At 46.5% G+C, this 14904-nt stretch overlaps 1 protein-coding gene across 3 annotated transcripts in view; it reads right to left on the bottom strand.

Moving 5' to 3' along the window:
* Dym (dymeclin) overlaps positions 1-14904 on the bottom strand; it is a 265175-nt gene that overhangs the window by 216450 nt on the left and 33821 nt on the right. For all 3 annotated transcript variants that reach the window (XM_031366051.1, XM_031366049.1, XM_031366050.1), the window contains exons 4-6: positions 14143-14236; positions 12925-13058; positions 4083-4155 (exon numbers count right to left, since the gene is read on the bottom strand). In XM_031366051.1, the coding sequence (XP_031221911.1) occupies positions 4083-4155; positions 12925-13058; positions 14143-14236 (301 nt within the window). The remainder of the gene's footprint in view (positions 1-4082; positions 4156-12924; positions 13059-14142; positions 14237-14904) is intronic.

Genomic DNA, 14904 nt, shown 5'->3' with positions numbered 1-14904 from the left:
CCACACAGCTGGTCCATTCACTGCTTCACAGCCTCCTTATTATCTGAACATATTTACTACTTCTAAGTCCCTAACTTCAACAAAACATGATCAATAAAGGCTAAAGTCTGTACACATTCAATTGTTGGCACTTGGCAATGAAAACAAATGTTATTAAAAGCCTAATTTTGCGTTTGTTTCAGACTGAGTCTCACTATGTAGCCTAGGCTGGTCTGGAACTCATTATGTAGCCCAGGCTATCCATTAACTCACCACCTTCTTGCCTCCGTCTCCCAAGAGCTAGCGTTCTATGCATGTGTAATCTGACCTAGTTAACTTTAAAATTATATCAATTTAATTTTAAAGTTTGATCAAAAACATATAAAACATCTAGCTTAGTATGGCTAGAAAAAAGCAGGGAGCACGTAAGTTCTCTACACCAATCTGAAAAAACACCCGAAACCTAAGCAGCGACTTAACCAAGGCGGGAACTGCTTTTCTCACATAGAATATAGGTGAGAGAGCGCACTCACAGCAATCTTACCAGCAATGTTGCTGACAGCCCGCGCTCCTAGGAACGGCCCTTTGCAGTGAGCCTCTTACCCGTAGTTCAGTGTGATCTGAACATCGCCTCATACTCCATATTCCAAGTGGGAAAAGGACAGGGCAAGGAGTAAAGGACCTGAAATGCATGCGTTCTGTGAGGTGACACTTGGTGGCGTGTACCTCAGTGACAGCGCAAACCATGTGACGTGGGTACAAGGAGGAGACTGTGAGCTGGGCTTACACGGTCACCCCAGGCAATATCAAAATTCTACTCAAAGCAAGAGAAAAACTGGCAGACAGGCAAACCATTCTGTGTGTCACAAGGCAGTGGCGGGAAGCTATCCCCACGTCCTTCCCTAGCAGGCAAGTCTACTTAGCTCAGCTCACCGTGCACCGACGCACGACAAGGCAGGGTACAGCGCTCCAGCTCTAGGCAAAGTATGGATTCATGTACAATATCCCCAAGAGCCTATTTGCTCACAAATGCTTGTCTTTTGTTTCTGGGCCAGGGGCAAGCAGCCTGTTTCGGACAAACCCCTCTGTGTTTGTTACTCCATGACGATAAAACTGAAGAACTTCTTTATCTGGAAGCTACTCCCTCTCCAAGGCTGCAGAGGGAGGTCAGCTGGTGGAGCGCACGTCTAGCAGCCTGGGTGCAGACTCCATAAAGTGCATGTGGTGGAGCAGACCTGTGGTCTCCACACTCAAGAGATAAAAGGAGGACGAAAGGTTGGGGCTAGGAAGATGGCTCAGCAGTTCAGAGCACTGGATGTTCGTCCAGAGAACTCAGGTTTAATATCTAGCACCCACCTTGGTGGCTCACCTCCTTCTACAACTCTAGTTCCAGGGGGTCCAACATCCTCATTTGGTCTTCTCAGGCAATGAACATATATGGTACACAGATATACATGCAGGCAAAACACTGATACATATAAAACAACTTTCTATAAAGTTCAAAGTTATTCTCAGCTATACAGTAAGCTCAAGGGCAGCCTGGGATATATGAGACCCTGTCTAATAAATATATGTAACTCCTTTAAAATATATATCTCTGGAACCAGAAAAACAGATCAGGTAAAGGTGCTTACTACCACACCTGATAACTGGAGTTCAGTCCTCAGGACCCATATGGTAGGACACGTAATAACTAGAGTTCAGGCCTCAGGACCCATATGGTAGGACACGTGATAACTGGAGTTCAGGCCTCAGGACCCATATGGTAGGACACATGATAACTGGAGGTCAGTCCTCAGGACCCATATGGTAGGACACGTGATAACTGGAGTTCAGTCCTCAGGACCCATATGGTAGGACAGAACTAACTCTTACAGTTATCCTCTGACCTCCATACATATGCTATGGCACATACATGCCCACACATGGATGTGTGTACAAATGCATGCACACACCCAGTAAGTAAGGAGATAGGTGGATTCTTAGCTACTTAGAGAGCTGAAGTTGGAGGACAAGACATGGCACCAGCAAGACCAACGTGAAAGGTTCTGTGTCAGGATCAGTTGGTCCATTTTGTAAATTCTCCGAAGTAATTAAAGTGTCTGGTGATGGACGAATGTCACAGACATTACAAAGGTTCATAGCCTTCTAAAGGCCGCGATACATGAGTGCACAGCCAGCGTATTAGCAAGGCAATGAAGACAGAAACGGCTAACAAGGATCCCAGAGGGGAATCCGTTAGGGGAGGGGTGAGCAGCTCAGAGCGAGTAGACATTCTTATACACATAGGAACTGCACTGAGCTGCGGCGATGGAAACCTGGTTCCAACACACAAACAACTAAGGGTTTGGTTTGTCATAGGAGACGTCCAGGATGAGGGAAGGGAACAGCAGTTGTTGACCTTGCTTCGGGGCTCAGTGACATCAAAGCAAAACCTGTAGGAGCCTACTGGGTGCCAAGATGGGTGTGCAGCTCAGACCTCATCTATGTTCCAGGACTCAGGAAAAAGGCTGTCACTGAGTAAGCTCCCTGGGAAGAACTTCACTAACAAGTCTCACTGGAGGACCCCAACTACATCTCACGGAGCACAGCTAGCTTCAAAGAACTCTAAAAAGAAATCTGTCCTCTCTAAAACAGTCTCAAAACGAAACCAAGAAGCCAAGGGAAAAAGAGGACACTGCGGTCAGTTTGCTTTCCTACCACGTAGACTAGGTTCAACTTGCCTTTCTCAAACTCTTTATGGACCTATAAGATCTCTTCTTACTAAAGTCAATATAATCTCTGCCTACCAGGTTACTATTACTGAAGGACTTAATCACTCTCCCTTAACAGGAAATTCTTGTTTGATGGCAGTGTGGTTTGAATAAAAATGGGCCCCAAACCTCAAACACATCTAAGTGCTTTGCCCCCACTTGCTGGAACTGTTTGGGAGGGATTAGGAGCTGTGGCTTTGTTGGAGGAGGTGTGTTGCTGGGAGCAAGCTTTGAGGTTGTCCACACCATTCCCAGATACCTTCTGGTTGTCTCAAAGTGAGCTCTCAGCTCTTGCTTCAAGTACCACGCCTGCCTGCCTGCCTGCCTGCGGCCATGTTCCCTGCCAGGATGGCCACAGACTCTACTAACCTCTGAAACCACGACCCCCAAATTAAATGTTTTGTTTTATTTTGTTTTGTTTAAGTTGCCTGGTTCATCATGTTTTGTCACAGCAACAAAAAAGCAAGCAAGACAGGTGGACATAGTCTACACACACCAGGCAAAGTAGAAAGCATTAGGTGAGTGTGTAAATAGAAAGCATTAGGTGAGTGTGTAAATAGAAAGCATTAGGTGAGTGTGTAAATAGAAAGCATTAGGTGAGTGTGTAATCCTTCAACGGTATACCAGAACCTACAAGCTCTTCTACACAGGGCTTGGGCAGATAGCTTAGTAGACCCTGAATTAGGATCCTCAGTATTCACATCAAATCCTAGTTTTATGGCACATGACTGCAACCACAGTGCTGATCTTGAGGCTGGCCTGACAGCACGGCCATGTCAAAGAAGTCCAGGTTCCACAGAAGACCCTGTCTCAGAACATAAGAGGAGCTGGGCATGCTGGGCATGTGTGGCACACGCCTCTAATCCCAGCACTCGGGAGGCAGAGGTAGGCGGAGCCTGTGAGTTCAAGGCCAGCCTGGTCTACATTGGGCGTTCTAGGGTAACCAGAGTTATATGGTAAGACCCTATCTCAAAAAGACAAGAGAGAGTGGAAGGGAGCAAGGAGGAGGAAACAAAAGAAAAAAGGGGAGAGGAGAGTGAGTAAGGAATTCACCCACACTGCCTGCTCCCAGCACTCACTCTCTCTCAATCAATCACACACACACACACACACCCTCAACAAAAGAAAAAAGGGGAGAGGAAAGTGAGTAAGGAATTCACCCTACACTGCCTGATCCCAGCTCTCTCTCTCTCTCAATCAATCAATCTCACACACACACACACACACACGCACGCACGCACGCACGCACGCACGCACGCACGCACACACACACCCTCTTCAGCATGGTCAATTCTCATTTTCATTGCAGAATGAAGACAAGCCTGGCTGGCCGGCTCAGGCAGAACTTACAAGAGTGGAATATCAGTGATTAACTGTATCAAGCTGCAGAGCAATTCTTCCAAAAGATCTTCAGGGTCAGAACCTAGGAAGACACACAAAGGTTTGCTTGGACAAGGTAGACAACGGATGAAATTACTGAGATGTTACGTTTTCATCTCTAATAAGAAAAAAAGTATTATTACATATATTCAAACACTGTTTTGACCTCTGAATAAAATCCAGATCGTGAACAAGTCATCACCTAGTACAGCCTTAATAACAACTTCACGCAATTTTCCTTTTGTATCAGTGTGTGTGGCACAGCACATGTGTGAGAGGCAGAAGGCAATTCCTGGGGGTTGGTTTTCTCTTCTCCCTTCATGTGAGTTTCGGAGTTAGAAAGAAGCTGTCGGGAGTGTGTGACTTGCTTAACTAGCTCACTGGCTCTATTTTTGCTTTCAAGATTGGGTCTCACTGTGTAGTCCTCAACTGGCAAGACTCCCCAGATTCTGAGATTACAAGAATGTACTATAGGCAGGAGAGCTGGCCCTGGCCCTCACCTGCTGCAGCACTTGGGAGAGCAGGCCCTGTACCTTACCTGGGGGGCACAGCAGAGCTGGCCCTAGACATGGGGGTTGCAGGTAGGCAGGTCCCAAGGGCATGAGTGCAGGAGAACCAACCCTACCTCTTGCTGTGTGGTGGCATGGATGGATGAGGGAGAGTGCCCTCCTCCCCTCCCTCATCCCTCACAACCTGTGCCAGAAGGGAGATCTGGTACCAGGGTCATGAGGGAGGGAGAACTGGCCCTGTCCCTAACCTGGGCAGCAGGGTAGAGCTGGTCCTGGCAGCAAGGGCTGACAGTCAAGTCAACCAGGCCAAAAGTATGAGAGCAGGAGAGCTGGAAGACAGAGCAGCTGAAACCTCTGAGGCCCAGATCCAGGGCTTTCAATTGGCCTACCCCAACACTGATCCCATCAATGAACTGATGGAGTGCATGGGGGGCCAGTCCTACAGATTCAGAACAACAGGATCTCCTAACATAGGGCAACAACAGGATGTCTGAGAGGAGTCCCAGTGAGTTTCAGTATTATTTCAGAATAGCAGAGGCCAGAGGCCTGGAGGCAGACCAATGAGTGAACATTTGCAAGCAAAGGAGTGTGGACAGAAGGGAACACTGTTGACCCACTGTGACACACTGCAGTTTCCACAACAAGATTTCCTTTTCCTGTTGGGGTGTTGCAAGGGTGGGGGCAAGTGTGAGGGGAGGGGGCTGGGGTGCATACTGGGAAATTCACAAAGAACCAACAGAAATTATTAAAAAAAAAAGCAAACCCCACAACCTTAAGGCTCCTACAGGTTAGTAATTTTCAAAGTTCCCATACTTCACATTGCTTCTTTTGATGGAATTGTATATAAAGTCAAAGATACGATTTTTTAAAAAGCTGTTTTAGCTGCTTTACCAGAAGTAAAGATATTTAGACCTATATCCTTCCCCTCCTCCAAATATTCATATGACCTGGCCCTTGATCCTGATGAGCCCCATGGCCCCTTTGGAATCCACAGATGACAGAATGAATCCTGACAAGAAGGCAGTCACCTCCTTACAAACAAAAGCCAAAGACAAGAAGGCTTTCCTGGTCAGAGAATCCTAAGTAGCAAGGACAGGATGTAACCTGTCATCCCAACACAAGCACTTCTATCCCAAATGCCCACAGCTAAGGGACCTCCAAACTGCTTAAGGCAGAGGATAGATAGCCTTGTGACATCTGGTTTGGGTTCTGGACACTCATGGCATCAGATGATTTCCTTAGGTTGTGTACACTCTCATATCTACTTGGCGCCCTTTGCTCTCTTGCCACCACCCCTCCAGAGTGCTGCCATAGGTGTGCCCTCCACCACCCCCTCACATCCATCACAACTCACATGATGGTGATTCCTAAACCACCCTGTTTTCTGTCAAGCTGCCTCCCATCCTAGCACTTGACAGGACGGCCTCTGGTCAGTTCACAGATTGGACAAGACCCAGGCAGTCAGAGTGACAGGACTGCAGACTCTCACCAGCGTCTACTGGTGTGTCCAAGATGAGTGACCATTAGCTCTAACTCATGTATTAAAAAATGAGTGCAATATTTCTAACACTTCTCTGATTTACCTCTCTTTAATTTTATGCGCACGGTCTGCCTACATGTATACGAGCAGCACAGAGATCCCAGAAGGGGAGCCTGATTCCCTGCAAGTTGTAAACTACCATGTGAGCGCTGGAATTCAAACCTGGGTCCTCTGGAAGAGCAACAGCCAATGCTCTCACCACTGAGCCGTCTCTCTAACCCAACATGCTTCTTTCTGATTTTCATTTTTGATGACTGCATCAGCAGCCCAATGCAGATCAGCTAGCCTTCTGCAATCACCCACTCTTGGAGTCTTTCTGACTGCGCAGTCCTCCTCTCTGATATAGCCTCGTTTTTGTTTGTTGAGAAAGGAGCTCACTGTGTAGCCTGGGATGGCCCTAACCTGAGGCCCTCGCACCTCAGGCCAGCTACAGGAGCACACCATCTGCTGTGGCCTCCTGACCCGGAAGAACTCTCGTGGCGTTCTTACTCCTTCATGATCTCGATTCAGCTGAGCACGTTTAGCACACGCACACTCACTCTTACACACCCAGTCGGCCCTCTACTTGCAGTTCATCCTCCAATTCCTGCCTTGTCCCCAGGTTGTTACTAAAAGTAGCTGACTTAACTCTTTCACTTTCTTGACTTAGATAATTTTTATCATTTAAGCTAATGATTATGTATCAAAAAAAGTCGAGATCCTTACTGATCATCAGAAGCAAATCAGTAATGAAACATACAAACAAACAAACACACACATGTGGACCATTCATTAAAAGAAATAGCTGGAGGCTGGAGAGATGTTCTGCAGTTATGAGCTCTGGCTGTTCCTGCAGAGGACCCAAGTGCAGTTTCCAGCATCCACAAGGATGCTCACACTGTCCCTCACCGTCTCTGGCCTCTCCGGGCATTGTGTAGACACACGATGCACATATACACAGCAGACAAAACTCTTGGACACAGAGAATAAGAATAAATCATTAAAAGAACAAAGCAAAAGCACTGGTAAGAAGAGAGACTGAACTGCCGCTGCTCCTCAGCCCTCAGGACAGGGCCAGGTCCTCAGTGCTGCCCAAAGTACACTGCGCAATGACAAAGGCTAACACCTAACGAAGGGCAGTCACATACCTCAAAAACAGTTTGCAGTGCCTGAAAGGCAGAAAAAACTGATTTCTTCAAAAGAGAACGCACCGTGGGCGTGGTGGTGCACAGTGGCAAGCCTAGCACATGGAAGGAAGGCTGAGTCCAAGGCCAGCCAAGACCACAATGAAGCATACACAACTGGATTTATTATACACCTATATTCAGAAAATCTTGGTGAAGTCTATGTTTTTGCCCATTTTGTTGGAGTTACTCTAAAGTATCAGATATTTTTAATGAGCATTCTAAAATGCTGTTATAAACTAATCACAAAAAGAAAAGGAAACAAATTCACTCTTTTCTAAAAATAAAACATCTATATGTCAATGTACCGCAATATTTAGGAGCTATGAACTATGCCTTTCCAATCACATCAATGCTTCTGGTTGTCTGTAATTACTGTGGTCACACAGAAAAGACGCCACTATGCACCAAGTGCACTTACAGTCAAATTTAAATGATTCTGATCCAGGGATTACAAAAGGATCCCGAAGTGTACTGGCTGGTTTTGTGTGTCCACTTAGACTTATCAGAGAGAAAAGAGCCTCCGTTGAGGAAACACCTCCATGACACCCAGCTGTAAGGCATTTTCTCAATTAGTGATCAGTGGGAAAAGGCCTATGGCGGGTGGTGCCATCCCTGGGCTGGAAGTCTTGGGTTCTATAAGAGAGCAGGCTGAGCAAGCCAGGGGAAGCAAGCCAGTAAGGAACATCCCTCCATGGCCTCTGCATCAGCTCCTGCTTCCTGACCTGCTTGAGTTCCAGTCCTGACTTCTTCCTTTGGTAATGAACAGCAATGTGGAAGTGTAAGCTGAATAAACCCTTCCCGCCCTAACTTGCTTTCTGGTCATGTGTTTCATCCCAGCAATAGAAACTTTAACTAAGACACTGAGACAACAACTGTTACAAAGACCAACAACAGCTCAGGAGTGCCCGCAGGCACTTCTCTGGGATTTCTGAGAAGGTGCCCTGCTATCTATGGTGAACAAGCTGCCCTGACATCGGACTTTCTCCTCCGAGTCACGTTTTCATTGTTGGGTTGATGCTTGGTGTTCTTGTTTACTTATTTACTTTTGTACTGCTTACATATAAATAGTCAAACTACATCATTAAACTTTGTATTAAAATTCTTAAAGCATCAATCCTTGGTGTCCAATGCCAGAGTTACCTGCGCCAGTCTAGTTAAAGCAGAGACAAGGGAAACAAACCAAAGCTGGTTCCTTAGGGGGAAAAACCGCAACCCAGGAGGAGGAGGAGCAGACAAAAGCGTCTCAGAGCTGTCGTGGTCATGGTGTCTCTTCACAGCAACAGAACCTTAACTAAGACAGAAGAGGGTCTTCTCGGCCTCCATATGACGGCATGTGCCTACTCTTACTGTAGCGTGATACCTAGTGTTTGGCTGATGTCCCTGGGAGGCCTGCTCTTTTCTGAGGGAAAATGAAGGGTTGATGAGTCTTGGGGAGAAAGACAGGGGGAGGGGAAACTGCAGTCATGATGTGATATATGACAGAATAATAAAAAAATAAAGAAAAGAAATTATTAAATTGGGGCTGGCTTAGAGTTTCAGAGGTTTAGTCCATGCGGCTGTGTAAGGCAGACCTGCAGCTGGAGAAGGAGCTAAGAGTTCACAAGTTGATTGGCAGGCAGCAGGAGACTAGCATGGAGACATGAGACCTCAAAGCCCGCCCACAGTGACATACTTCCTCCAACAAGGCCATGCCTCCTAATAGTGCCACTCCCTATGGGCCAGACATTCAAACACCTAAGTCTATGCGGGCTATGCCTGTGCGGGCTACCACAAGCTTAGCAGGAACTCGGCAGGGCAAACACATGGATTTCAAGGGTAATGCCTAAGAGCTCTAATCACACTGAGGCCAAGAACAGAAAGGAAAGTGGGTGTGTTAGAGAGAACAGTTAAGGATTTTGAGGTCTGCTTCTACAAACTTCCTGTCTTACACTATTTTCCCTTGGTTTACATTGCTCTCTTATGTGTTATTTGCTCTCTACCATTCGGTTCCATTTACCTGCTGCTGAGGCAAAGGCTGACTGAAAGCTTCATGTACCTAGGTGGAGCCTGCCCAGGGCGGGTGGACAGGCTCCCTCTGGAGGGCTCCTGGCTGCTTCATGAAGGACACCAAACATACTCCTTTTCTGTTCATTTGGTTTGGGGTCCACTACTTTCCTGCTGGAGGGTAAGTCCCAATGCTTGCCTTTTGTCAGCTGAGTCAGGGCACCTCACTCCTGAGCTTTCAGCCTGTGCTCTTACAGGCTCCCAAGAAGCTCCGAGGTGAGCCTTGCCAGTGAGCCCCACAGAAAATAAACACACACTATTACACTGGGAGGGGAAGCCTCACAACTGAGGCCTGAGGAGAGCCGGCCTGAGCCCTTTCCTAGCATCCCTGAGAGCCTGCCTCTAAGACACCTGTCACTTCCAGTCCCCAAGCCTTCCCAGAGTTCTGGAACAAGAGGCTTTCTCCTGGTGCTCTCCAAACACAAAGCAGTGAGCACTCAGCTAAGCTCTGCATTACGTGACTTTGTAAGAGCGCTGAAACACCAATCTGCTGTCCCCCCTATAAGGCAGTAGTTCTATAACACCAAGCTATGCCCAGCACATCCAAGGTTAAAGTTCTGAGAGAAAGCAAAGATGAACATATGTATAACCTGCTGTGCTTGAGAGCAACCCTCATAAAAGTAAAAGAAAATAATCATTTTCAGATACATTTATGTTGAATTGTTTCATGTTTTTCAAGGATCTGGTCTAGCCTAGGCTGAAACTGCCACCTCAGCACCCGCTGAACTGCCACTGCTGGCCCTAGGTGGCAGTACCTACTCTTCACCACTGAGACATTTCTCCAACCCCCACTGGGGGACATGGTCTTTTTCTTAATAAGTAGAACTGTGTTTTGAGTACTACTGATGTCAAACGATAAAGATTAGCATAGAAACATTAGCGTATGCAACCCTGAATAAAAGCCCTATTCACGTCTCAGAACATATTTGAAAATATAGAAACAGAACATGTTTGTAAGATTCTAGACAGTGTTAACTAGGGGCAAGGAGGTCTATCCCACCATGTGGGAGGCAATATTAACAGCCAGTGCCCAGGTGAATGTGCCCAGCCACCATGCCTTCCTGCACTGGACAGTACTCCTAAACTGTTGGCAAGCCTAGGCAACAAGAGAAGGCACTAATGCAGAGAAATGATACCAGAAGTGGGGCTGCTGCTGGGATAAGCTCAACCACATGGTCTGTGCTCTCAGAACTGGTCTTTAGGAAGGAAACTCTGGGCTCAAAAATCCCTAAATTATTGTAAGCCAAGTTCAGTTCATGAGATTTCAGATAGGAACAAATATTCGGGAAGTGGGACACAGGCTTTTCAAGTCATATTCTGGCAAAGAACCTTAGCTTCGTTTTGCCTGTGTCCTACGCCGTGATTGGGGATGAAGTCAGAGTTGGGGTGGGGGCTGGTGAGATGGCTCTGCAGGGAAGGGCACCTGGTTCAAAGCACAACGGACGGCTGGAGTTCCACTCCCTGGCAACTACAGATGGCAGAAAGAAAACCAGTCCTGCAAGTTGTCCTCTGGCCTCCATGTATATGCCATGGCATGCTGGCAAGCCTATACACATACACTAATAACTAAGTGTAATTTGTAAAACACCTCTAATCTCAGCACACAGGAGGCCCATCTAGGGTAAGCCCTAGATGCTAAACATGGAGCCCTAGGATTTGGTATTTGCCTTGCTTGGTTTCTGTATAACTTTGGTCCAATCTTTCCTTGTTATGCTGCCCTCCTTGCTGTTAGAATGGGAATGTTTACCATGTACCAATATGTATTGGAACTAAGTAACTTGTCATGATTTCCTAGGAGCTGACAGCTAAGGTCCCAATTCCAGTCTCAAAAGAAACTTGGACTTTTAGACAGACAGTGCTGAAACTATTAAATACCATGGAAACTTGAAGATGGAACAAATGTGTTTTGCATCATGACATGGCTTTATGTCTACTGAGGTAAGAGATAGAAGCTTGTGACTAAAAAGGTGTTATCGTATGTGAGGACAGGCCAGATTGTTTTACAGGCAATGGCACTCGCCACAAAAAAGTGATGATGTGAGTTAGGTTCCCAGACATTACAGTGGAAAGAGAAACAGACTCCTAAATGTTGTCCTCTGACCTTCACCTGCATGCCATAGCAATGTGCACACAGCCACCTCACTCATACACAGTACACACACACATACACACACACACACACACACACAGGCGCTGGAGATATGTCTCAGTGGTTAAGGTCACTTTCAGGGACATGCAGGAGCTGAACCTAGGCCCCTACACATCTGTAGCAGACATGCAACTTGGGCTTCGTGTGGGTCCCCTAACAACTGGATCAGGAGCCATCTCTGACTCTGTTCCCTGACATTGGGTGCCCCCTCCCTTCCCTATCTGGACTGGAGGACCTCAGTGGGAGACCTGCAGGGTGGGGTATGAGGAGAAGGGGAGGAGGCAATGGGAAGGATGGATATGTAAGGGTGGGAGGCTGTGACTGGAGTGTAAAGTGAATTTAAAAATACTACTACTACTACTTAAGAGCACTTATTACCCTTGAGAGGGACTGGACATACATCATGGCTCACAACCATCCTTGACTCTAGTTCCAGGGCACTCCATTCCTTCTTCAGTCCTTCTCAGGCTCTAGGTGCACACATGGTACATATACATACACAGAGGCAAGACACTCACACACAGAAAATAAATAAGTCTAAAAATGCAACAATAATAAAAGCGTTAAGTGATATGTTTGTCAGGCTGACAAGGAGTAGCTTACACTGTGATGCTTACACTGGTTGTCAAGGTGACTGGATCTCGAGTCACCCAGGAGACAGACCTCTGGGCATGCCTGTGACACAGCTTCCAGATTAGGTTTAGGAAGTGGGTGGCGCCATCCCACGGACTGAGATACCAAACCAAATAAAAGGCAAAGGAAAGACAAAGGCAGCCAAGCACCAGCACTGGACCCTCTGGGCTTCCTTACCACAAGTGCGAGGTGACAGCCGCCTCGTGCTCCTGCCACTGCCACGCCCCCACGACGCAATGCACCCTCAAACTCCAGGCTGTAAAACAAACCCTTTCCTCCCTTTCCCAGGCTGTAAAACAAACCCTTTCCTCCCTGTCCTGTCATATGTTTGGTCACAGCAGCAAAACAAAGACTGGACAAAGAGGTCAAGGAGGAATGCCTTTGCTGCGAGCTGCTTTAAGAAAGAAAATAGGTGGTGTTGCAGGAAACCCGGAGTTTTCAAAGTTCGTGCTCTTAAATGCTGAGTGTGTGTGATGAGCAGGTGTGAGCACAGGAGCCACAGTGCACATGTGGAGGTCGCAGATGACTGGGGGGGTTGGGGGGGGACAGGCTCTTTCCTTCCTTACATCAGGCTGCCAGGCCTGCGCTGTTGGGCTTCGTGTGGGTCCCCTAACAATTGGATCAGGAGCCATCTGACTCTGTTCCCTGACATTGGGTGCCCCCTCCCTTCCCTATCTGGACTGGTAGACCTCAGTGGGAGACCTGCAGCACCCTTTCCCACTAAGCCAAATTCCACTTTAATCCTAAGGTCTGCCTTTGAGCGACTACTTACTGTAGCTGCCGGGGGACTTCTCTTCATATGTGAAATGAAGCTGCAGCTCCTCCTCAGACATCTCGCAGATGAACACTTTCAGCAAGCAGCAAATAATGAACAAAGCATTGTGTGTCTGCCAAATGAAGATGTGGCTGCAAAGGAGAGATGAGAAGCACCCGAGCTTCAGTAGTTAATCACAAACAAGGTCGCTTGGTGTCTAGTCCGCTGTGTCTTCATCATCTGAGAATGGCTCTCTCTTCACAGCCTGTGCCTTATAGTTGCACTGAGCCTGCTGCCGCTCCTCCATTTTCCCTCAGCTCACACTCGCCTTAGCAAAACGCACTGGGTTAAAACGGTTCTGGCACCTATGGGTATAACTGTTTGTCTTTAGCCTATAACTGGCTCACGTAGAAGCAAAGAAAGCTGAAACTACGGTAGCACAAAGAAAACACATACTAGCACACAGTGTACCCAAAGGGAGATATCTGTGGCAACACAATACAGTGCCTGTTATTTGTATTAATGACAAGAAATTTTTAACTGGATTTGATATATTTCTTCATAAGCAGAGCAATAAATAATCTTAAAGACACTATATATCTATAACAATTTTGTAAGAGCCAGGCACAGTGGTTCCCACCTGTTATCCCGGCACTTGGAAGCTTAAAGCACCAGAGTGCCTGGGCTAGCCTGGGCTACAAACAAAGCCAATGCTCTAGTCACTAACAATCAGACATCCCCAGATCCAGTATTTAGTACACTATTTAGTAGATCCATTAGCTACAGATGTGGAGTAAGAGGCTATTTAAGCTAGATTAGTAATCATGAGGAGTGGTAACGGAAGGAAACACCTTTCATGTTAACAACCTCAGACAGCGGAGGGTAATGGTGGGTTGAACATGAGCAAACAAATATCACCATAAAGCCCATTTTATGTGCTACAAAACAAATAAATGATTAATTTTAAAACTGAATTAAAAACAATTATATAATTACTAATCATTTTAAAGAATATAATTTTAATAACTAACCAAAGTGCTGGAATCAAACAAATTACCAAATCTCACACCAACAATTTAAGACCCTAAAAGAAAAACTTCTCTTTTACTTTTTTCTCTTAATAAAGAGAATAATTTCTCCACAGGGGTTTTCAGAAGGGCACAGCCTATCCCCTGCACTGGGACACTATTCCTCATGGCACCAAGCTCGGCGCAGCGACGCTCAATAGCAACTTACTTCTGACACTCGGCCGAAAGCCTGAGTTCCCTGGTTCTGGAAAGGAAGACCTTAGTTAGTGCAGCAAGGTTCCCTGTCCGAGGGTTGTTCTCAACTGCGAGAGACAAGAAAGGCAGTGAATAGTTAATGCTGAGCATGTCATACCATTTATGAAATGTCACACTGAAATTGCTGACTGATCGCTCTTACAATTTCACGCCTAATTCAGAAAATAAGCAATTAGAGAGAATGCTACTCTTAGTCTGTGCTGGCTAGCTTTATGTCAACCTGACACAAGCTAGAGTCATCTCAGAGGAGAGAACCTCAATAAGAAAATGCATCCATAAGATGTGGTCTTAGGCAGGCCTGAAGGACATTTTCTTAATTCTTGATCAATGGGGGAGGGCCCAGCCCACTGAGTGTGATGTCATCTGAAGGCTGGTGGTCCTGGGTTCTCTAAGAAAGCAGGCTGAGCAAGCCACGAGGAGCAAGTCAGTAAGCAGCACCCCTCCATGGCCTCTGCATCAGCTCCTGCCTCCAGGTTCCTGCCCTGCTTAAGTTGCTGTCCTGACTTCCTTTGATCAACACTGATATGCAAGCATACGCTGAATTAACCCTTCCCCCCCCAACTTGCTTTTGGTCATGGTGTTTTATCTCAGCAAAAGAACAATGACTAAGAGATGGTCATAATTATAAATATCCAGATTTTATTTACAAACTAAACAGTAGAGGAAGTAAGGTAAGCACCAATATTACCGTAATTTTCCATATTCTTTTTAAATG

This window comes from Mastomys coucha, unplaced genomic scaffold (genome assembly GCF_008632895.1).
Source record: "Mastomys coucha isolate ucsf_1 unplaced genomic scaffold, UCSF_Mcou_1 pScaffold13, whole genome shotgun sequence".
Classification (NCBI taxonomy): domain Eukaryota; kingdom Metazoa; phylum Chordata; class Mammalia; order Rodentia; family Muridae; genus Mastomys; species Mastomys coucha.
The sequence above is the reverse complement of the archived record's forward strand: the minus strand, read 5'-3'. Positions and strand labels throughout refer to the sequence as shown.